General features: G+C 38.5%; 1 protein-coding gene across 1 annotated transcript in view; it reads left to right on the top strand.

Moving 5' to 3' along the window:
- Nucleotides 1–24,477, top strand: part of MAN1A1 (mannosidase alpha class 1A member 1) — a 173,508-nt gene that overhangs the window by 18,806 nt on the left and 130,225 nt on the right. Inside the window, exons 2-3 of the mRNA XM_040474511.1 lie at nucleotides 21,901–21,997; nucleotides 24,275–24,390. Coding sequence (XP_040330445.1) covers nucleotides 21,901–21,997; nucleotides 24,275–24,390 — 213 coding nt within the window. The remainder of the gene's footprint in view (nucleotides 1–21,900; nucleotides 21,998–24,274; nucleotides 24,391–24,477) is intronic.

The following is a 24,477-nucleotide window of genomic DNA, read 5'->3' as shown; positions in this document are numbered from 1 at the left end:
GGGTTCCTGGTTTTTGTGCATGGGGTAATGGTGGGAACCTAGGCAAAGTAGAGGAATGGAGAGGCATGATGGATTTGGTTTGGCGTGCTTTGCATTAAATGAGAAAGATGTCCAAGTGTAGAAGGTCTCTCACAGGCAATTGGAAATAAGAGCAAGCACTGCAAAGACAGGACTGAACTAGAGATACCAATCTTAAGACCATCAAGCTGCAGAAGTAGATAAGCTCTCTCAGGAACACAGTATCCTACTACGAGAGTTCAAGACCTAAGGCCCGAGGAACATCAACATTTAAGGGATGCACAGGGTAAGAGACACCAGGGAAGGAGCCATCAGAAGCACAGAAAGAAAACTAGCAGAATATGGCACCCTGGGTCATTTTTGGATATTTAACATTTTAAGTAGTGAGTGTCAGCAGTGTCAAATGATGCTGAGAAACAAGATAAGGACTAAGAATTGGCCTGCAGATTTGGTAACAAGCAGGCAGAAATAGATCCCTACTAGAACATATTCAGTGGTGTATTTGGAGTGGAATCCGTAGTGCAGGGGAGGGGAGGAAGTTCAGAGACCTTTCTTCCAAGAAGGCCAAAGTGGTTGGAACTGGAGGGGTGGGATGGTAGCTGCAAGATGAGTAGGGGCAGTGCAAACATTAAGTACAGAAACAGTCAGCTTGCTGGGCACTGCCAAGCACACATTTGGGGCTGGCGGCCGTGGATTTGTGATGGCTCCATCTGCTCACTTGTTTGGTTCTTCTTTAGCAGGATTCAGCCACTCTGACATAGTTGAAGAAGGCAGACAAGTAGATTGATGTAGTCTTGGGGTTTTCCCAAGTTTTGTTTGTTTTGTTTTGTTTTGTTTTGTTTTGTTTTGTTCTGTTTTGTTTTGTTTGAGAATTTGATGCAAGGATCATTTTTTTTCTGTAAGAATATAAATCCACTCAGTTTAGGTTAAAGAAAGTGGGTAGGGATATTTATTGCAAGATAAGAGAGATTATGTCATGGATTCAAGTCAAGAAGTGCAGCAAGATGCTACAGGGCCTAGAACTATCAAGCGATCTGGAACCAAGACTGCTATGCCTCTAGTTTCTTATCCTGGGTTACTTGATCTTTTGTCTGTAGACATACCTGTTTTATTCTTTCCTCTGCAAACAAACGCTTTCTTTAGTTTCCACGGCCAATGAGTTAAAGTACTAATATTCCAAAAAGTGTCTCAGAGACTAAATTCTAAATTACCAGAATGGAGAATCTGACCCAGCTGTAGTTAGGTGTCTAATCCACTATGGCCAAGTGGTAGAGTATTGATTTTTAATACCAATATAGCCATGACACCAAGCCCCTTGAGTGTTGGAGAAGACAGGGTTGCCTGGATACACAGAGGTCTCCCTCCATCTCTGCTGCATCCAGCTGCTTTTCCTTTATTGGAGGTTCCTTTGTCATGAGACTACTTGTTAGAGGCAGATTGTCTGGGGTTCTGCTATATATATTCACTACAGAAAATTCTGCCTCCTTGAAATGACAGTTTACCAGCATTTTCATGTTGTTGTTCCACTAACTATGATACAAACATGCCTGCAAAACACTAGTTCATGAATCAAACATACCTGCCCAGAGATGTTCTCTATTTAACAGCCTCTCATAGTGCTGCTTCATAATGGGATAAAGTTCAAATATTTTAACCTTAATGGTGGCCAATTCACACACACACACACACACACACACACACACACACACACACGAATTTGATTCCATGTTTCTAAAAAAAATATCAGGTCTTAGCATTCTTTGGAAATTCTACCTGTCCATCCAGACCCAACTTAAATCTTATTAGTTCCACAAATTCTTACCTGTTTCCCTTCAGCAGAAAATTGTTTGTCTTTCAGCGCTTTTATGGCTTGCTTTGTTTAATCCTTTATATTTACTACACATTCACTGTTAAAGGCAGCACATGCAAAGGCAAAGAGATAAAAGATCTCATGGCTTTGTCACTTATTAACAGTCTAACCCTGTGTAAGTACACAATGTCTTTGAGCCTTTCTCATCTGTAAAATGCTTTCATGGCTGTTGTGAGGAGCCTGCGAGTAAATGGAGGCAAAACCATTTGCTTCCAGGATGGTGCAGATATTTATCATTTAAAGAAATAGTTTGGGGGTTGAAAGACTGGGTTTCTAAATCTTTGTCTGCCACTTGATAATTTATGCTGTGGCAGTGGGTAAGTTACTGTTCTTCCTTGTTCAGGCATGTTGCATGCTCTGTTAGTTTTCTGTAGTTGCTGTAACAAATTACACAAACGTAGAAGCTGAAAACTATATAAAATTAATGTCTCACAGTTCCTTAGGTCAGAGTGAGTGGGTTTCTTTGATGTCTCTGCACTGGGTGGCCTGGTCTCTTACCTGGAGGCTCTGGTTGAGAATCCACTTAGAGGTTCATTCAGCTTGTTGGCAAAATTCAGTTCCTTGCAACAGCAGGGCTGAGGTCCCAGTGCCCTTACTGGCTGTTAGCTGGGAGCCTCTCAGCTCTTCAAGGCTGCCTGTATTCATGTTCACAGTGCCTCTCCCATTTTCAAACCGACAACACCTCACTGAGTGCTGCTCAGCTAAATCTCTCAGTCTCCCTTCTGCTGCCTCTCTTCTGCCTCCAGTTAAAGAACATTGTCTGTTTTCAAGGCCTCAGGTGAGTAGATTGGCTCCACCTTGATAATCCAGGCTTCTCTCTGTGTCTTAAGGTTACCTTACCTGTCCTTGGATAATTAGGTGTAACTTTCATTACGTCTGCAAACTGTCCTTTTGCCTTGTAAAATTACATTTCACTGGTACCTAGATTAGGGAGCGGACATCTTTGGGGGGATTTCTACCTACTACTTGTGGATACTATGTGTGTGCGGTCTGGGAAGCCTGGTGCAGCCCATATACAAGAGCTACTCAACAGCCACTGGCGAATCGTGTGGCCTGTTGCTATGGTTTATGATCATCCAATCAGGCTGTTACTAAGGAGGTACTTCGTGCTTCAGATTACTGGTAGGGATAATCCAAAGCAGAAGCAGCATTTTTTAGTAGTTTCTCTGTGTAACCGATTCTAATTGCTATATGCATATAAACAGGGAAGAGACACCAAAGATACATCCACATGTAAAGAGTGTGAATAAATAAGAATATTCTATTCATTATTCTTAGAACTTTTTTTTTGAGGCTTTCCTAACTGCTTTTGATAAGTTATCTTATTTTATCTCATTATTGTTCCTGTTTTACTAATCACTATTCTGAACTCACTAGGGGTATGTAAGGTGTCTGATATTATAAGACTACTAAAAATCTTGAATGAGAAATAATTGTAAGTTGTGTTTGTTCTCCCTATGTCATCGCAGCTATCATGTGGAAATTAGGAGCCAGACTCCTTAGGTTTGACTTCCCTCTCTGCCACTTATGTGTCCAGTGACCTTGGGCAGTAACTTCACCTTTCTGTACTTCAGTTTCCTCATCTGCAAAATAGGGGTTAAAATAGGCTCTACCTCAGAAGAATTGTTATTGAGGATTAAGTTGAATTGTGCCTAGTTCATAGTGCTAAAAAAGTATTAGGATGATTATTTTAATTTAACCATTTGTTTCAACCATTGTTTCTCAACTGGGGCTATTTTGCCCTCCTGCAGCCTTTGCCAGGAGACAGTTGGCAATGTCTGGAGATATTGGCTATCGCATCTGGGGATATGTGCTACAGAGCATCTGATGCGTAGAGACTAGGGATACTGATAAACTTCCAGCAGAGCACAGGACAACTCCTACAGCAAAGAATTATCTACCCAAAATGTCAACAGTGCTGAGGTTAAGAAACCATGTTTTAAACCAGTGCCCTTTTATGGTTTTAGTAGCAACTTCATTTGCAAATAAGATAATCACATTTAATTAGTGACTTTTAACACTGAAGATACTCATGCCTGACAGACATGGGGCTCTGGGTTTACAGTAAAATAGAGAAAACATTTTCTGGTGTTAAAAAGACAAACCTTTGTGTATCTATTTTTATATGTAACAGATTCTACAAGGGTGTGCTTAACCCCTACAATACACAATTGGGGTTTAGAAATACTCGGTTCCTGTGAAAAATTGGGTGAAATTTTTAATTTTCTTCATTTCCTAATTTTCCAGTGAGCTTTCTTCTGGAGATCTTAGGAAGGAAATTATTTGAGTTTGGGGATTTGATGTTGCAATTTACATTGAAACTCAGTAATAGGCAAGATAAGTACCCATTGTAGTTACCTATTTTGAATTTACCTTTATTGTAGTGTATTGTTTGGAAACCCTGAAATGATTTTACCAGTGTCATTTTTATTTCTATTATATAAGGCTTGTGTATTTGCTGTTTTCATTCCCTCCCATTCCCTTCTTATACATAAGTAATGATTTAGAATATTCTCCAATTACTTTTTTCTCGCTATCATCCCTCTCCCCTGTCACCTCGGTCTCAAGTTTAACTAATTGAGTTGTCTTTCTCATTATCCATTTGTCTCAGAATTTGTCCTTCTGATGTTTGGGTCAGTTAGTCATCAATACCTGAATTACCACTGGGTACAGAGAGCTGATTAGCCTGACATCCTGGGAGGGAAAGAAAAGAATCTGGGTACATTCCCATATCTTCCACTGTGTTTTGTACGTGGAGAAACATAACCAGAAGACACAAACGCAGCAATAGCTTGCAGATCTGAATTGTTGTGGCTAAAGCAGAAGGAAACTGACATGCTGAGCACCAATTAGGTACTCAAAAATACTTAATAATGGATTTCATGTTACATGAGACAGTTGCTAAGTATTGGTAAAATACATGATTGCGATCATGTTATAATGGAAATATATTTTTCTTGTAGCTAACAAATTCTTGGTTTTTACAAATGTCAGCAAAAAGGAAGTATTTGCTGAAGTGAGGATGACATCTACTCCATCCTTTTTGGGTCATTATATTACAACTTTGAATCTACAGGTACAAAGAGAAACACCCAGGCACTTCATTTAAAAGGAGCAAACAAAACATTTTCCATACAAACCATATCAGCTGTACTTTGTCGTCAGGGCTAGAAACTGGGAAAAACAGATAACAACAGAATTACATTTTTTAATGTGGTCTTTTGTTAAACTTCACAGGTTCATTTTTGTGGCACTTTCTAGAAGTGGTGGAACAGTGATAACTACTTCTTCACAGACTTCATGATTAAGAGGAATTGGATTTAAGTATAATTGGCATCTTTCAAGGGTTTGGACAAAGTCCAGCTTGTTTCCTATGATCTCAGGCTGTTAGAATAGAGACCCTTATCTGTCAGCAGCTACCTCACTGTAGACTTGGTTACACCCTTGAGCACCGTGTTAAAAATCAAGCTACATAATAGTTGAAAACTAGTTAAAGCCCCCCTTCAATTTTGAAATGACTATTACCCAAATCTTATTTTGCCACTTCATTATTTAAAGTCTTGTGCTGAAGACATTTTGGAAAAACTCTTAGCTTTACTTTGCTACTTCATTATAGCAAAACTATTAGCTTTACTAGTGAAATGTGGAGGAATGCCTAAGTTTCTCTATCAGGAATGACTTGAAATAGGGGAGGATACATTGAATTATAATGAATCAGCATTTAAATATGTTACTCTATAGAAAAAACTTGTAAATTGGATTATCTCAGTGGCAACCATCACAGCATTGTGCTTCTAGTCTTGTGGAACTGTACATGTATCGTGGCATTTTATTTGGTGGACCAGGCCAATGGCTAATGGGGCCCACAGACTAGAGACCATGCATGCTAGGAAGGCAGTTCCTTTACAAGGGATGGTTACCAATAATCCTGAGAATAGAGTTGAGGCATGAGTCTGGGTTGCAAAGAATATCAGCGAAGTATATCGTGGTAATCATGGATTTGAGTGGAACAGAGCCCAGTACCCAAAGATCCAAGTCAGAGAAAGGAGAAAAAGCAGAAGTGGAATCAGAATTGAAGCTCTTAGTAACACCGATAAGAGTCATGGACATACAGCTGTGTAAAGTTTAGCCACTGGTGGATAGGAATGGAATGTAGTGTTGACCACGTAGCTGTAGATGCTCAGATGTTTGTGGAAGGAATGAACAGTTCAGCTGGGCACAGAGCAACAGGTGGGAATGGAGTTGGAATTGGAGTCTGTAAAGTCCAGTACTGGAACAGGCAGGCAGTCGCACCCGAGGCCACTCTGACACCCTCACCTTTGCCCAGCTTCTTTCCTGGGCAAACAAAGATAAACATTTACAGGCCATGCATTTGATCCATTAGATCAGGACCTTGGATCTTTGTCGGTGAATTCAAAGGTGAGTAATTAGTTGCTGGAAGGGCATCCATCTTCTAAGACAGGGCTAAGGAAGCAGGTAGGATGGACAGATTCCTCTTAAATACTGACAGAGCATCCTGGGAGAAGGCAAAATATTCTGCTAGTTCTGAGGAACATTTTAAACAAGGATATTTTAAATCAAGTTAAAGAGTCCTAAGCCAAGGACAGTATTTTATATTCAGTGCTTGGAAGGTATTTTCTGTCAACTGTAGAAGGTCATACTTCTCTATTTGGAACAACAGTCTCGTTTCCAGAAACGAAGGATATGGAATTCTAATATTGTACAAACAATGAGAAGAAAATACATGGTAGAAGAAAGTCAGTTTATATGGAAATTGATAGTTGAAGATCACAAGTATACTGACCTTTTTAAACCAGATTTGGTGTCGTTATAATAAAACATAGGAAAAGTTGTATTCTTGTACATATAAATATATAGACATATTTGAGGAAGAGCAATTTTACATTAAGAAAAAGAAATTATAACTCAGCTGTGTAACTCTATAAAAGTAGACAACAAATATTTCAACTAGTGTGACTAGTTTTACTAACAGGAAGCATAGTATTAAGTAAAAATACCTTTTACATGTTTTTTTTTTTTTTTTAACCAGAGGCCTTTTCAGATAGCTTAAGCTATGTAATATAGTTAACAATAATGGGATGCAAATATTAGAGTAATTCAGTTTTTACCAGCACTGTGATAAATTCTATTATAGAAGATACCTTAACTAATATTTGAGATTTTCATTCAAAAATATAACATAGTCATCTTTAACGGCACTACTTACTTGAATAATTTATTCCACTTAGAAGAAATATTTTCCTTTTTTCGAGCAAGGTGGAGGAAAAAAACTCACATTCTTCAATAAAGTTACTGTTTTCTAGGTGAATCCAGAAACCCTGATTACATACCTATTATTTTTTTAACCACTTATGGCTCTCCCCATAACCCCTGCAACACATCAGCCATTTAAAGCTTGGACAGAGGACTCCGGTACCATAATTTCTTTGATAAATTGTATTATTTATTATTTTGCAACTATTCGGATCAAACCTTTGGAGTAGTTTCAGCTAGCAAACAATATTGTGAAAGTAAATAATGCAAAGAAAAACTTCCTGTTTCCCCTAACTGGAGGTATGGCGTAAGTCCAGTTCTGATCTGATCACTCAAAAAACAACCAAAGGAGAGCTACTCAAACGTCAAATTCATTAGTGGTGTTTGGTCTATGAGTTAAGTAGCAATAACCTTAGTTTCGGGGCGCCTGGGTGGCACAGTCGGTTAAGCGTCCAACTTCAGCCAGGTCACGATCTCGCGGTCCGTGAGTTCGAGCCCCGCGTCGGGCTCTGGGCTGATGGCTCAGAGCCTGGAGCCTGTTTCCGATTCTGTGTCTCCCTCTCTCTCTGCCCCTCGCCCGTTCATGCTCTGTCTCTCTCTGTCCCAAAAATAAATAAACGTTGGGAAAAAAAAATTTAAAAAAAAAATAACCTTAGTTTCAACTTATAGCTGAAGGGCAGGCCATGGTTGTCCATTCCATCAGAATGATGCCTCTGCGGTGCTTCTGAGTTCACACTCATTTATGGTAGCAGAGTGGCCACTCTGACAGCTCATCTACCCACATCTTGCCTTCATTTAGGGCAGAAAGAAGAGGTAAAGCAGAACTACCAACAGACGTCGGCAAATATCTCACTTGTCAGAACTTTGTCACATAGCCACCTCTAGCTGTGGAGAGGCTAGGAAAGCACACATTTGGCTTTCATATCTTATGTTCTGGAGACAAGCAAGAGAGAAGGAGACTTGGGTGTGGTTAAACCAACCTATGTTATCTGCAATATGTAGAATATATATTCATTTTTCCCCATTTTTATTATTGTTTTTCATCTTTGTGTCATCTTTTTAAACAGTAAAATAATTTGACTTCTGCTAATAAGCTTGGCATCTTTTTTTCCCTTCTTCTTAGATTTATAAAGGTCTTTGCCTGCTTTTTAAGCTGTAAAACAGCTGAAGAAAATTGGAAGTCATTTGTACCCAAAGCTAATACTAAGCAATGCAGTCTACTTTAACAGGTCACTGAATTTGGCATATATTTAATTCTGGGCACTTGCCATCCTGCAACAGAAAGAATGATTATTATCTTTTTCTACCATTCGGGGGGAAAAAAAAAAACCAAACCCAGGCTTTGTCAGATTTTCAAGCTTTCACAGAATGGTTAGAGTATGCATTTTCAAGCCCAGGAAATACTTGCCATCACTTACAAAACATTTCAGATGATCTTCTGCCCATAGAGAATCATAGTTTATAGACTGGTGATAATACAAGCGTATGAGATGTTAATGCTTACTTTAAAAATCATATCACTTACAGTCCAAGATAATTGTTTTCCATCTTCAGTAATAGTAAAAGTCTAAAAGAAGCTAGTAGAAAGAGCACTGAAAAATAATCAGTATCTCTTTACTTTTTTTTTTTTAATGAAGGTGTTTAGTGAGAACTCTGATGCTGCCAATTTAGGAGCAATTTATAGAGTGCTACTGACATTTAAATACATTTTGAGCAAGATGTCTTTTTTCAGTAGCCACAAAACAAAATTATTAGGGTGTTCGATTGGTGATAAAATGTCATCTACTGTGAAACCAAGAACAAAATGAGCTAACACTATAGGGTGTCCAAATAAACACAAACTAACATTTTTCAAAGGAAGGAAATTTTAGATGTTAAAATTAATGTAAAGCAAAATTCTTTTTCATTGTATGTAAGACATCTTTATCCTACAGGGCACTAGAAGCAAGAGGTAGTCTCATTTTCATTTCAATTCTTTAATCTACCAATATAGTTAATGTTGCTCCTCTATACCAGCAAGGTTTTCAAAAATAGAAAAATTAAAAGGTGGTTTTGCATGTCATGTTTCTGAAAGTCTTTATTAAAAAGTTTAATTTCTCTAGAATAATTAAATAGGTAATAGAAAACATACAAAGATGTCTATCAGTGACACATGAGTTAATAGTTTTTTGGAAGTTTATTTGGAAGGCAAAGTCCCCAGATTGCATGGGTCATATGTTTACCTCAGGACAGTGTACAAGTCAGTATGTCATAGGCTTCAGAGTCAGCCCAAATTGAGAGCCAACCTCTACCACTCATCAGAGGCCTGACCCTGCAAAAATTACATAACCTATTGATTTCTTCATCTGTGCAATGAGAATCTCAGTCAGGAGACTGACTATCTTCTTGCAGGGTTGTTATGAGGCACTGAGAGAGTATGTAGGTGCTTCACATATTTCCTGGCATAGAAGTGTTCAGTAAATGCTGGTTCTATTATTAAGGATGATAACAAAGTGCCTTATGTGACACACCAATTATGGATAGTGTCTTATAGAATCACTAGTTGCTACCCCAAGAGTATATTAGGAACCAGCACTTCTGATATTTAGTATATATAAATACTACTTTTCACAAGTAACTTATAATGCCTTTTAATACAACATTTTTATTATTGCTGTGCCCAGATAGTAGTGTCTAAAACTGTTACCTCCAGAATATAGAAGGATTACTTTCAGAATCATATGACATCATGGATTCTGGAATGGTAATGGGCATCCCAAGTATTAACAATGGTCAAATTTTAAGGATAATCATTTCAGAAGGTTTAAAAATTATTTTCTTATACCATGTGACCCTTATAACTAATACATTTTTTATGAATTCTAACTTCAAATAATAGTAACTTACAAAATTACAGTTTGTAATGCTTTAGCTGGTTTTAATTTGAAAACAACTGTGCCCTGCCACTTTCTTTTTGATGGCAACTTTATTTGTAATTGCCAAAACTTGGAAGCAATCAAGATATCCTTCAGAAGCTGAATGGATAAATAAACTATGATACATCTAGACAATAGAATATTATTCAGTCAAAAATGAAATAAGCTATGAAGCCATGAAAATTCAGATATGGAGGAACCTTAAATATATATTTACCAAGTGAAAGAGGCCAATCTGAAAAGGCTTATACTATATAATTCCAACTATGTGAAATTTTGGACAAGGAAAAACTGGGGAGACAGTAAAACGATAAGTGGTTTTCAGGAGTTGGGTGGAGGGTAGGGATGAATGGCGGGAGCACAGAGGATTTAACGGCAGTGAAACTCTTCTGTATGACACTAGAGCAGGGGATACAAGTCATTATGCATTTGTCAAAACCCACGGACTTTGGGTAATTATGATATGTCATGTAGGTTCATTGATAACAGCAGATGTCCCATGCTGGCACGTGATATTGATAGTGGGCATGGTTGTATGGTGTTCAGGCAAGGGAGGTATATGGAAAATCTCTGTACTTTCTGATCAATCTCACCGTGAATCTAAAACTGCTCTAAAAAATAAACTCTCAAGGCTCCTGGGTGGCTCAGTTGGCTAGGTGTCCAACTTCATCTCGGGTCAGGATATTGCAGTCTGTGGGTTCGAGCCCTGCTTCTGGCTCTGTGCTGACCACTTGCTCAGAGCCTGGAGCCTGCTCCAGATTCTGTGTCTCCCTCTCTCTCTGCCCTTCCCCTGCTCGTGCTCTGTGTCTGTCTGTCTGTCTCTCTCTCTCTCTGTGTCACTCAAAAATAAATAAACATTAAAAAATTTTTTAGAGATAAAGTCTCTTTAAAGAATATACACACAAAAGAAAAAAAAGGAAACACCTGTGCCCTGTAACCCTCTTGCTAGCTGAAGCAGAACAGGGCTTGACATCTAGGGCTAGTTTGTTTACTTAAAAAATAAGAAAATAATATACTAAAAAAAATAAATATCTGATTTTTGCCCATTTTTATATAAAATTAAAGCTAATTTTTTTCATTTATCATGAATTATGTTCTAACTCATGGTATTTGTAAAGTTTAAAAAAGGAATATTAAATAACAAATAAAAGGTTATCCGTCTTTATGAACTTGACAAACCCATAAACAAATCCCTTGAAGAGAGTGTATGTCAGTTTGAAAAAATCATTGTGTCACTAATGCAAAAAGGTAAATGCAGTGAAAATTTGAAACTGTAGAATGACATGCATGAGTTAAAAACATGTTTGGACTTGCTTTTTTATTACAAATATTGAAACTTGGGGGCGCCTGGGTGGCTCAGTCGGTTGAGCGTCTGACTTCGGCTCAGGTCACGATCTCGCGGTCCGTGAGTTCAAGCCCCGCGTCGGGCTCTGTGCCGACAGCTCAGAGCCTGGAGCCTGTTTCAGATTCTGTGTCTCCCTCTCTCTCTGACCCTCCCCTGTTCATGCTCTGTCTCTCTCTGTCTCAAAAATAAATAAACGTTAACAAATTAAAAAAAAAAAACAACAAATATTGAAACTTTAAAAAATCTTTTGAGATGAGACACTCCATGAGAATAGTATTTGTTTTCTATGGAATAATATTTCAGATCTCCATCTTAGAATAAAGAGAGCTTCGTGATATCCCAGCAGGGGATACCAGTTTGTCTTGATGGCTAGCAAAGTTCTGTAGCTGCTGATGCTTCCCAGTTTGGAAAACCCTTACCAACTCTTTGCCTGGGGACCAAGCAGGGAAGATCGGCTGGTGTCCCATTGACCACAGAGGTCTTAGCAGGGGTAATCTAATGAATGCAATTTTAGGTCAATTAAAAACCAATCAGACAGACCCAAAACCCTGAGGTTGAACCTTTGAACTTGAGTGACAACTTCCGTGTTAAGAGACCATAGACATTAACCACAAGACAGATATTTTTGATGAGGAAATAACTGCAAGTGATAGGCCCTGGGCTGATGCAGAGCTCATTGATGTAGAAAACCTTCTCAGTAATCTCAGTAATAGTGCTTCTTTCCAAAAAAGGAAGGTACTAGATATTCACATGTCAACAAACCTTTTCTTAGCCTCCAACTTTTTTTTATGTTGTTTTTTTTTTTTTTTACGTTTATTTATTTTTGAGAGACAGAGAGAGATGGAGCAAGACCAGGGGAAGGGCAGAGTGAGGGAGACACAGAATCCAAAGCAGGCTCCAGGCTCTGAGCTGTCTGCACAGAGCCTGAGGTGTGGCTTGAACCCAAGAACCTGACCTGAGCCAAAGTCAGATGCTTACCAAATGACCCACCCAGGCACCTGCTAACCTCTAACTTTTGAGATGCTAATGTACTGTCCCTTAGAATATTTTAGAGACATGTATTGAACGTTTAGTCAAGTTTGGGGGTTCTTTTTTTTGGTTTGAGGGTTTTTGTTTCTTTGCCCTGTATCCTCTTCCACTCGATAACTGCACAGAAGTTTTATAAAATAATGTAGAATTTTGGTCACAAAGAAGGAGAACCATTAAAAAGCATATGATCGAGTTCCCTGAGCTGGATCTAGAAAAACTGGCTCTTTCTTAGGGAATGGGATACTTCTTAGAAAAAGGACAATCCGTCCTCACAAGTGGCGATTAACTAGAATTCTCATTTTTTAAAACTGGCTTTATCAGGCATTCTGACTCTTTCTAAAGAGATTGCTATTGCTAACCACTCTTTCAGTTCACTGGGGAATTAATGCTCAGTGGCCCACTGGGGTTCATACAATAGCATTAAATAATTACTCCTCCTTTATGTATCTCCTGCTGTCTTAAAAAAATAGGTATACTAAAATTGGCTGTGGGAGAACTCAGGACATCTAACTGTGAAGAAAATATGCACACATATATATCCACTCTGTGGTTAAGAGGCAGCTTCAAGTACTCTGTAACAAGCAAATTGTTCACACAGAGACAAGAAAGAAAAGGAGCGAAGAAAAACTGGCCACAGTAGCCCAAGTGGTGGTGATAAAGCTCAGGAACTAGTGGAGCTGAAAGGAGCAGGTGTAGGTACAGTCTGCTGCTTGGTGTGAAGGAGAGGGATCCACAGTTCTCCCTAAATCCAGTGACAAGCATGGCGGCCATCTTCTCTACGCAGTTAGCCCCCAGCACTAGGAGGACAAGAGCAGGGATAAGGTGGAGGGAGCCCTGATATAGAGGGAAAGGAAGATCATGAAGGATGCAAGGCAGGCGGGGAGAGGCAGTGCTTTAAGCTTCTTTCCTTGAGCTGACTCACAAACCCGGTTTGATTTGGTGAATGCCATTTGGTGCCAGGCCTGGCCGTGTCTCCTTAGACCCCAGATAGGGCTGCCCTGTGTGCCTGGAGCAGTGGGAGAGTTGTCTTAAGGTTGACAAGCAGAAAAAAAAAAAAAAAAAAAAGTTGAGGCTCTCTTAAATGTTGTAGTGGCAAGAATGAGAACTGGCGAGTTTATAGCCTTGCTGCTCCTCTGCTCTGTGCTTGGCCTCAGCATTCTCATCTGTAAAATGGGGTACTCATACCCCAGAGGGACATTGTGAGGTAAATTGTTATCAAGTTCCCCTCAAGGTGCCTTGTGGTAGATGATTGACAAAGTTAAGCCACTTTCTCCTTTTCAGCTCCTGCAGTTTCATTTGTAAAACAGAGCATTTAGAATTCTAAATGCTTTCTAAAATGTGAAATCTGGCAGAAGAGAATTGCTGAGAAGTGTATGCATTATGGTTTACACATCTCAGGTCTCAAGACCTTGCTAATTCCACTAATTCTTGGCAAAGAGACGGCAGCGAAGGTGAGGTCAGGACAGTCCAAGAGCAGGCAGTGAGGGCAGCCTGTGCCATGGAGCTGCCCATTGAGGGCATGTGGGTAAACAACATGCCCACAGACCTAAACACAGAGCGGTGTTTAGACATGTGCCTACAAACCAGGGACTGCATTGCAAACTGCTGTCTGTGGGCTATCTGTGCCTCACAGATTTTTTTTCCCCTTAGCTAGCATACTATTTTTTTTTTTCTAGAGCTCTGGAAAATCTGGCTCAAAACCTTAAAAGCAAGCTTAGTTTTTTTTTTGAGCAATTTTTATAAATGGCTTTAGTCAGGGCTTTCACTCTTGTTTTACCACATTCCCTGTCATTTCCAGTTGCTCTAGACCTGGCCATTCTGTTTCTATCTGGCCCATGAGTTTTTAGTCCCTCTTTCAGGGCCAAGGCAAGGCAGGACACAAGCCAGGGACCTGGCCCTGGACACAGAAGCAGCCATTGAATGGTTCTCTCCCTCTATCTCAGGGTTTCTGGATGAAATACAGGACTCTGTTAAATTTGCATGTCAGGTAAACCTAAGTATATATATTTTATGTAAGTGTGTCACATGGAATCTTCTTATTTCCTAAGTCTGGCATCCTACTCTATCCTCACTTATAATTCACATCATGGCACCAAAAGTACTCCATAAGTAGTAATTGTCATTGTAACATTTGGAAAAGGAATCTTGGAAACAGAACACCTTAGCAGCCTTGGAGAAAGGGAGAGAGAACTAATATATTTCAGTATTTGAAAGAGATAAATTGAGCAAGGCTCATGAGTGAATGTTTTAATTTGATATGGGGTAAAATTGGAAACTGTCATAGCTAGGAGGGTTTTTCTTCATGCTGGGCAATGACAGATAGAAGGTTACTGGACTCGGGCCTTGCTCAGTGAAGAACTGTGTCAGGAGGAGCATCATTCCTAGGACTGTCTTCAGTGCATCTTGATGCCTGTTAGTGAGAGGATGCTAAACACTGTAATTGTGTCAGACTCCAGGCCTGCGGTCTCTGTGAATCCTGTCATACATACCAAGCTCTGCATTCTGTCACCTCTGGGTGACATTGGCCTCTTTCCTTTTCTATCCTGTTAATTCACTTCTCCCTCAATTGCCTTGCCTACTCCGAGTGTAGCTGAGTTTCCTCTTTTTTCAGGCTGTTCTCCCTTATCTCTAATTCTTGTGGCCTGGGAGGGCAATGAGGAGGTAGTGTGGCTAGAGGCCAGCAATATTCATTAGACGTCTCCTATCAGCCAGGTGCATTATCCAATTTGATCTCTTGACCATGCTGTAAGGAAGGTAACGTTATTCTTTTCTTAAATATATGCTTTATTTTTTAGAGCAGTTTTTTTTTTTTTTCAGAGCAAAATAGAGTGGAAAATATAGAGAGTTCCCATTTATCCGTGCCCCAACATACCCTACTATTAACGCCCTGTACCACAGTGGTACCTTTGTTACAACTGACTATTGTTATTTAAAGATGAGAAAACAGGGTTTGTGAGGTCCGAGTCAGGTAGCAGGGCTCTGTCTTTGCTGGTGGAAGCCTGCCTGCTTTGCTTCCACAGCTGCCTCAGCACCAAGTCTCACCCTGGTCTGGTGCTCCTTGTGGTCCTTTCAGCCTTCATTCTCACAGGGAAATGTAGGCAGGTGTAGCTTTAGATAAGAGGAAGGTGTGGGTAGATTGTTGTCTCGTGTTCCCACATCTAGAGATTCTTCTCCAGTGGATAAGAATGGGTTTTCGAGAAGCTGTGACTTAATTCCCTGAAGTTACTTTTTATCTTTTCCTCCTTCCACTTTCCAGTCCACAAAGATTAAAAGAAGGAAGGTGGATAAAGTGATCCCCAAAATTTTCTGTGTTGAGATTTTATCTGAAAGTTCCAGAAGTTACTTTCATGGGACAATCAAGTTATTTCAGGCAAAGTTTGGTGGAATCTACTGTCCAGCTTTAAAATCCATGTTTTTCAAAACATCAACTGTAAGTATAATCTTAAGAGCTAACAATCAGTGAGGTTGATTGACCTCACACCCTAGACCTCACCTCAACCAAACATAGCCCTTCGTGTCCTCTAGAACAGGGGGAATGTGAGTGTCACTGGATTACAGTTTCTTCCCTTAAGTACCACATGGCAAGCTGTCACATAAATGAGCCAGAGATGGCCTCTGAGTTGTTCATGTGTCCACTGTAGTCTGAAATATTGTTAGCTCAATAGCCCACTGACACTAAATTCAGGTTTTTACACATGCTATTATTTAAAACAAACAAGCAGAGTTTTAGCCATTTAGAGCCTGCCTGCTTTATATACTCTATGAAACCTTACCCAGCATCTGCTGACCATTGATAAGAGAGGGCCTTGTGGTTTTAATACCCCAGGCTGCTACTGCCTTCTGGAGTTCTTTCACCCACAGACTTCCTCCCATGCTTCTGAGTGAAGTCACTTAGCACGTAAGCTCCCTTTCTCCTGGGAGTTCCCTTGCCGTCCTTCCTTTCAGGAGGCTGGCCTCTTTTCCTTAAGCCTCTGGACAGTCTCTTGCTGTGAGGGACTTCCATCTTCCATGAGCCCAGTCCAGGCAGCACGCAGTAAAGCTTATTGTGCATTACTGTTTATTGTGGGCATATCGATGCCCTAGATTAGCCCCCACATCCCTCAAGAAAACCCCCTACACAAGCAGACCGGGCACAACTAACATTTCAAGAAACCAGGCACAAGAACCTTCAGAACTAAAATTGACCCATACTGTCTACATCTGGAAAAGACCCTTTGTAGAAAAGGTTCTCATTGTCTCTTCTACCTTTTGGATATCAAATAGTTGTATATATTTTTAAGTGTGTATATTTATAGTTTGTGTACTAAATAAGTTTGCCTGGTTTTATGTATATTTGCCCCCTCCTATTTGTACATGTTACTAGGAAAAAGTATGATGCTTTTTCAGATTACAATGATCAGAGACATACTTAGGTTTTTAATAAAAATAAGTATAGTGCCTACAATTTATCATGTACTTACTGTGTGTCAGGCAATATATTAAGCTCTTTCCATGCATTATTTTACTTAATCATGAGAGTAACCAGTGAGGCTAGTACTTGTATTTCTTTACATTTTATGGGTGTGGAAAGTGGGTTCAGAGAGATTAGTTGCCTCATTTAGAGTCACATTAATGATGCTGCCATTGGATATGAACCCAGTTTGTCAGATGCCTACACCTGTGGCCCGCTCTCTTACATATGTCTTCAATAAGTGAGAGGGTTTTCTGTAAGGACACATGGGAAAGTAAGTAAACAGCCTCGGTGGGCAGAGCCACACCTCATGGAGTGGAGGAAAACAATTCATCAACATTCAGGATTCAACAGCACTGTTTGTAGTTCTGCAGTGGCTCCAGGACCTAACCTAATTCCCCTGGGGCATCCTGTCTGCCTCCCAGCCTCTTCTTGCTTTTCTCTCCTCACCTTCCATCTCCCTCAGAACTCCTCAGAGTTCTCAGAACTCCTTTTTTCATGGCTTTTCTTCTTTGTATTTTTGTACTTCTCTGTTTCTCCCTCACTCTGGCCTCTGGATTCTCTGTGAATATTTCTGTTACACTTCCGTAGGTAGAGTAGATGATTGGGTTGGTCCAGCCATTAACAGAGAGCTTCATATCTGGACACCTCACCTCCAGGGCTCATGGCCAGCCCTTAGTTGTCTGCCTTTGGGTCAGGCACCGGCCCTGGATCAGTCAGCTGAGACCAGGGACTTAACTTCAATTACACTGTACAAATGATGGAAATTTTGTGTAAGACCACACAGGACAAAGCTACAAGTGAGACTTGAGCTTGCAGACTTTTGTAAGGAGGCAGAAAAATCCCAAGTCTTCATAAGATCTGTCTGGCAAAAACAGTGAGATATTCAAAAAGATTTTTAATGTATCTATTTTGAACAACCTGAGATTATATGGTGAAAGCATCAGCAAATAAAAACATTTTCAAGGGTAGTTCCTAGCAACAAAAATATAAGCTATGAAATCTATATTTACCTGGGGAAATTCAAGCATATTTTTGTTTATTTGTGGCTTCTCATGTCACTGATTAGGTCAGGACATAAAATGGAAAACAGATCATTGGTTGTGATAGCAGAGTTACATACAATGTTAGTTCTCTTCTTCTGTTACATTTATAAACATCTTTGAGTATGTACGAATGGATAATGTTAAGGTTCCATACATCACCTATTGGATTATAAGCATGATAGAGTCATGTACACTTCCCCTTCTAGTGCTTTAGCATCTTATTACTCATTTATTGAGCAGACACTCAATAAATGACATTGCCTAATTACTTAACTCTGTTGCCAATTGAAAAGAAAGTGCTAGTGGAAGAATCTTCCATAAGAGTAGAGTCGAGGAGAAATAAAGCTACTTTTATGGATATTTTATGTCTTAATTCCAGTTTCTCTGGATCAAGATAATAAATTGCTGTGATGGAATTTTGTATCGTTCTCTTCTGTTTGTTCCCATTCACACCATGTGTTAGCTGTGCCTCTCACTAATGCAAATATAAACATTCGGGAAAATATAAATCTTTGGTATGCTTTCATTTTTTTTTCATGAGGGCTTCAGTACTGTGTTTGAAGTCCTAATCAACTTCTAGTTTAGGCCTATTTTAATCCTTCTACTTGGGATGTCAAGCTGTAGAACTCTAATTAAATTGATGAAAGACTATAAAACAAAATTAAGGAACATGTGAAGATGGAGATTAATCCTGTCCATGGACTTCTTTGTTAATAGTTGAATTTTGGAAGTGACCTTCTGTCCTGTCAGCTCACAAGCTCACTGAGTCTAGAGAGATTAAATGCCTTCATCCCCAAGATCCCTCAGCTGACTAATGGCTTAATACTATAAAATTAGAAGCTATAGCATTTTGATGTTTCCAGATATTTGTATAAGTCAGAGCCTTAGTTACAAAGTTGACTTTATATATGACTTGTGAGTTCAGGCTCACTGTTATACACACACACACACACACACACACACACACACACACGCGTTGTCTTCTGTTTGGCTTTAACTTGGTAAATCATTTCCAGAGGTGATCAAACACTGGGATCATTTAACAATATGGTGTTTCCTCTTCATTTCATAAGTTCTTGGAGAAGCCACTCTTTATGCTCCATTCAAGGCATTTTGACCACAGAGTTTTCTTTTTTTTCCTCTCTCTTTAACTCCTCAAAATCCCATGGGATGAGGAACCCATTCTGAGAAATATGTCACAGCAACTTTTGAAATATAGAAAGCCAAGCAATTAGTGTCAGATTTTCCCTTGGGGAAAAAAGATTTTATATATATATATATATATGTGTGTGTGTATGTATATATATGTATATATATATATGTACATATACATATGTATATATATATATAAACATACATACACACACACATATATATACATATATATACACACATATATATATACACACACATACACACACACATATATACACATACACACACACATACACACACACACACACATATATATACACACATACACACACACTACAGAGGTAACTCAAGGAAGTTCTGTACTAGTGGTACATTGTATAAATGATAACTTTTGATAAAGCAACAATCTATCTTCTCTGGGAGAGATTTATGCCATCTTTGAGTCATTAATAGTATATGACACTGGTTTCCACTCAGAGCTGAAACAAATCATCGTAGAGTTTTTTGTTGTCCTTGTATCAGGTATATTTCAAAAGCTTTTGAATTTATAAAATGTCTGGAAATTTACAGGAATGAAGTTGACCAAATGTACATTTAATGGGAAAACCAAATCAAACTCAGATGTAATCTCAAGGTGTTTTTGTGGACTTCATATTCCTAGTCTTTTCAGAGGGGCATTGGTTTCTTTTTCTGTGATGTGAATTTAATTGGTTCCAGTATAAGTTTAAATTCAATAAACAGGTGATTACCCACCATGTGCAAAGCCATACACTAGGTGCAATCATGGCTGTGCTCATGTAATCCTTACATATACCCAGTGAGGAATATGATCCTATTACTTCAAAGAAAGTCTTGTAAAAACTATGACTCATCCATGATTACGTGACTAATCAGTGGTATTATAGGAATCATAAATCATGTTATTTTATCCTTAAATCGATTATACCTTCCAATAAAATTATAAGGAGAAAAGTCTTGAAAATACTTCCTTGTCCACATTCTATTGATTGTTGCAGGATCAACAGTCTGATTCATCAAAGGATGATTCTGTTGCTGACTCATTAAAGGAAGATGATGTTGGTTAATGCCATGACTTTGGAGTCAGGCCAACATGGGGATGAACCCTGGCTCTTCAGTTGTGGAGAAATGTCATGACTTTGAATAAAGTTGTTTGGGTTTTAACTTGCAAGCCTCAATTTCTTTACCAAACAATAGTAATACAACATTTCATAGGGTTGTAATGAGAATCGAGTACAATACTGAACATAGAGTATTTAGCAGAGCACCCAGCAAATTGTACAGATTCTTAGTAGTTATTATTCATAGAGATAGTGGTGGGATAAGAAGATAGTATACAAATGGGCTAACAAAAGATATTTATTGTGTTCAGGGACTTATGAAGAATTTTCTTATTAATAAAATTGTATTGATCTCACTGAAGATGTTGGTGATAAACAGCCCGCATAAAGTATTTGTCAGCTTTAGGTGATGCTTTTTTAAGATATTTTAAAATATGGAACCAGAGGGGCGCCTGGGTGGCGCAGTCGGTTAAGCGTCCGACTTCAGCCAGGTCACGATCTCGCGGTCCGTGAGTTCGAGCCCCGCGTCAGGCTCTGGGCTGATGGCTCGGAGCCTGGAGCCTGTTTCCGATTCTGTGTCTCCCTCTCTCTCTGCCCCTCCCCCGTTCATGCTCTGTCTCTCTCTGTCCCAAAAATAAATAAACATTGAAAAAAAATTTTTTAAAAATAAAATAAAATAAAATATGGAACCAGAATAGAACATTTTTAGGTTATGTCCATATTTTAATTATTTTGCTAATGGATTGGGAATAATGGCATGAATAAATTCTGACAGGTGAAGAGTTCCCAGCCCTCTTTAAGAAATGCATACAAAACTAATTATATATATTCTTTGAGTCATTAAAAAAAATTCTACAGCTGTTATACAGTGGTTATACAACTATTTTGACAGGCTCTTAGAACAATTTCTCTCCTTAAAAATCATTCACTTTCTACTAAAATTAATGTCTAGCACAATAGGTCAGAACTTTATCTGTAAGCCAGGAGAAATTAATTTGGTTTTCATTATATGTAGACAAATTAATTTTGTTACAATTAATAAAAAATAATTTATATAATGTATGACAGAGAAGTTTGGCTTTAAAAATACTCCTGGTACAAGGAATCTGGATTGGGAATACACAGGATCAGTCTTTATTATACAGGTACACAGACATCTATACAATTCAAGATTGATTATATTAAAACAAGCTGAAGTTTCCCCAGATTTAAATATAACCATAGAGTTTCATTTATTTCCTGTAGACTTCTCCACATTAACTTGGTCAACATACATCAAAGTGTTTAAAGTGATAACCTTGGATATTTGTCTATATACTATGAGGTTGACAAAGTACAAAGAACCTTGTGCAAGAATCAGAATCTTAAATATAGTCTTTGCAGATTTAATCTTTCATGAGAATAAAATAGATAAATGTAAGAATGGTTCATCCTTTAAGGGTAAGTTAAATTTTGTTACTGGGAAATGACTTTTGAAAATGATATCTCTGGATTCAAAAAAGAAATCTCCGTTTGTAAATATAAAGGGACAGTGTGTGTGTGTGTGTGTGTGTGTGTATTCTAGTTTATTCATACCATTGTCACCCTTTTAATTATCATCTTTTTAACTAAACGATAAGTTTTAAGGCTTTAACCTTTAGGTCCTCAGTGAATGATCTATTTCATAGCAAAAACATCTTAAATTCAAATTATAATCCTATTTTCATTTCTTTTTCTTAGATGATGAAACATGCTTGGAATAATTATAAACGTTATGCCTGGGGATTAAATGAACTGAAACCTATATCAAAAGAAGGCCATTCGAGCAGTTTGTTTGGTGAGTAGAATGTGCTTTGGTTTCTTACTGACAGTAACTTTTCTCCGATTGATGGAACTTGTGGGTGGTAAAGTTTGTGTGCCCCTCCAGGCCATGTTCCTAGGAAACTTACATACCTGCTGCAGTTATCTGCAAGGACTGGGCATAGTGTGTCCTTCAGACAGAGCACTCTACATTGGAATCACTTGAGTACCTTTAAAAAAAAATACTGATGCCTGGGGAACAGTCCCAAAGATTATCATTTAATGGCTATGGGTGCAGCATCAAGATTTTTAGCTCCTTGGGGTGATACCCAGCAGAGGAGCGTTTGGTCAGCTGCATTAACTGCTTCTTGTCAGGTAAAAGTTGTGTCTTTATCGATAAGCTTTATTGATCACCAGCCTGCCATGGTGATCTTCACTGTATCTTGGTGACTCTCAACTTTAGCTCTGGGTTTCTCCTGTTTGTGCCGTGGAAGAGAAAGTGAGAATGGATGGTCAGTTATTTGAATGTCCATTTATCTGCGTTGGCATGCTTCATTGCATTTTGTCCTCACAGCATCCCTTTATGTTTGGTACTGTGGGTATTAATAGCAATCCCATTGTGACGTGAGGAAGGTAGGGAACAGAAGTGTTAGGTGGATTCCTTGGGTCACAGAGCTACCATTGTCATTCTCCTCACACTTGATTCTTTTTTATCCTGCACAATTTTGCCTATAAGTAATAGGATGAAGGGGATAGAGTCTTATTCCAACACTTCTTAATTCCACATAGAAAATGTGACTTTTTATACTGTAACTGAAGGTGTTAAATAGTATCAAATCATATAACAAACAACAGAATCAACTGATATTTATTATGCATTAAGCACCATTTGTGTGTCATCTCCCTTAACCTCATTATTATACACATTTTATAGATGAGAAAGATGCAGCTCAGAGCATAACTTGCCCATGTGAGCCACGTACTAACAGGCTGAGCTGGGGCAGAACCCAGGTGTGTCTAAGGTCAGAGTCTGTGGTCCTCTTTTCCATTTATTCAGGATCTTCCATGTGTTTGGCTCTCCTTCCAGTACCGTGTTAACACAATACAAGTCTTTGCAGAGTTCATGGCCTTGGGCAGAAGAGCTGTGTGTAAACAGTGAGTTGTCAGAGCATTAGAAGGGTCAGTAGATATTCGTCTGAAGTTCAGATATTCATATGAAGTTGATTCCAGGTGGGAAGAAGAGAATTGTAAGAACAGTTAGGGAGAGCAGGCAGAGTAGAAGAAAGACTGGTTGGTCCATCACAGTGATGCAGACCTGGAAGAGAGCCCAAACCTGGAGTAGTGACAGAGGTGCTTTCAGGTGTTTTTATAAAGTAGTGTTTTCAGGACACAGTGACCAGTTAACATGGGTGTTGAGAGTTAGGAATTGAAGACAAATTTAGAAGCTTCATGCAGACTCAGAGGCCTTTGTTTTTTCATTGTTTCCTATAACTTTTTAAAATCGAATTCTGTTTTTGCTTTTATCCCTATAAAAGTTGCTTGTATAATTAATAACTCAGTTTTGTGTAAATTTGTCAAAATCTTTGTCAAAGAGATTATTTTGTTCTTTGTTAACGTGTTGATGATTTTTTAAATTATTCTTAAGCATCGAAACATACTAAGTCTCTTAGTATGGAATGTGCATATGAAGAAGACAGGTCTTTTCCATTCTGAGGAAGTTTACAAGCTAAAAGAGATGCATACAAGTAATTATAATGGAAGGCAGAAAGTGATGAATGCAAGACCAATGTAAAGTCTTCATGTCAAGGGAGTTCGAAGGAAATGAATCATAAAGTCAAGATGGGGTGGGTGGGTGGAAGGGGAGGTTAGGATCAGTCAGGCCTTCAAAGAGAGTGAATTCCATTTTAGAATAATGGCTTCTTAGAGCTATCATAATTTTAGATCTAACTATATTTAAAAATTTTGCACAGGTGCACTTTGATGTGATTACATTCAAATTAATATGTGTGTTGCTCCTTTGTTTCAGATCTACTTTTTGTTGCTGGAGAATTCAGTCACAAATGAAATGTCTAAGAGATTATTTTCTACAAGTTCAGAAGAAACTTTAAAGATTAGTGTATCAATTCATAGCCTGTGATTATTGTTAGTTTGGTTTTGATGCAGCTTTTACACTCTCTTTTACTGAAAGAAGTTTAGACTGTGTTCATTATTACTATTATTAATAAATTCTGTATTCTCCTTTTCCACGGATGGTCAATTTGCTTGTATGTGTGTCAAATATTTTAATCAATAAATGTTTTTCTGATATTTTCAGGTAGTATTAAAGGAGCAACAATAGTAGATGCCCTGGATACACTTTTTATAATGGAAATGAAAGATGAATTTGAAGAGGCAAAATCATGGGTTGAAGAAAATCTAGATTTTAATGTGGTGAGTTAAACAAAAATTGCCAATTCAGTTTTTAAATCTCAGTTTAACATGGACAAATTCTGTTGTGGGGCCAATTATTGTGCTATA

The sequence above is a fragment of the Herpailurus yagouaroundi genome, unplaced genomic scaffold (assembly GCF_014898765.1).
Source record: "Herpailurus yagouaroundi ecotype Mexico unplaced genomic scaffold, PumYag 139, whole genome shotgun sequence".
NCBI classification, from domain to species: Eukaryota; Metazoa; Chordata; class Mammalia; order Carnivora; family Felidae; genus Herpailurus; species Herpailurus yagouaroundi.
Note: the sequence above shows the minus strand (reverse complement) of the source record. Positions and strands in the feature narration are given on the sequence as shown.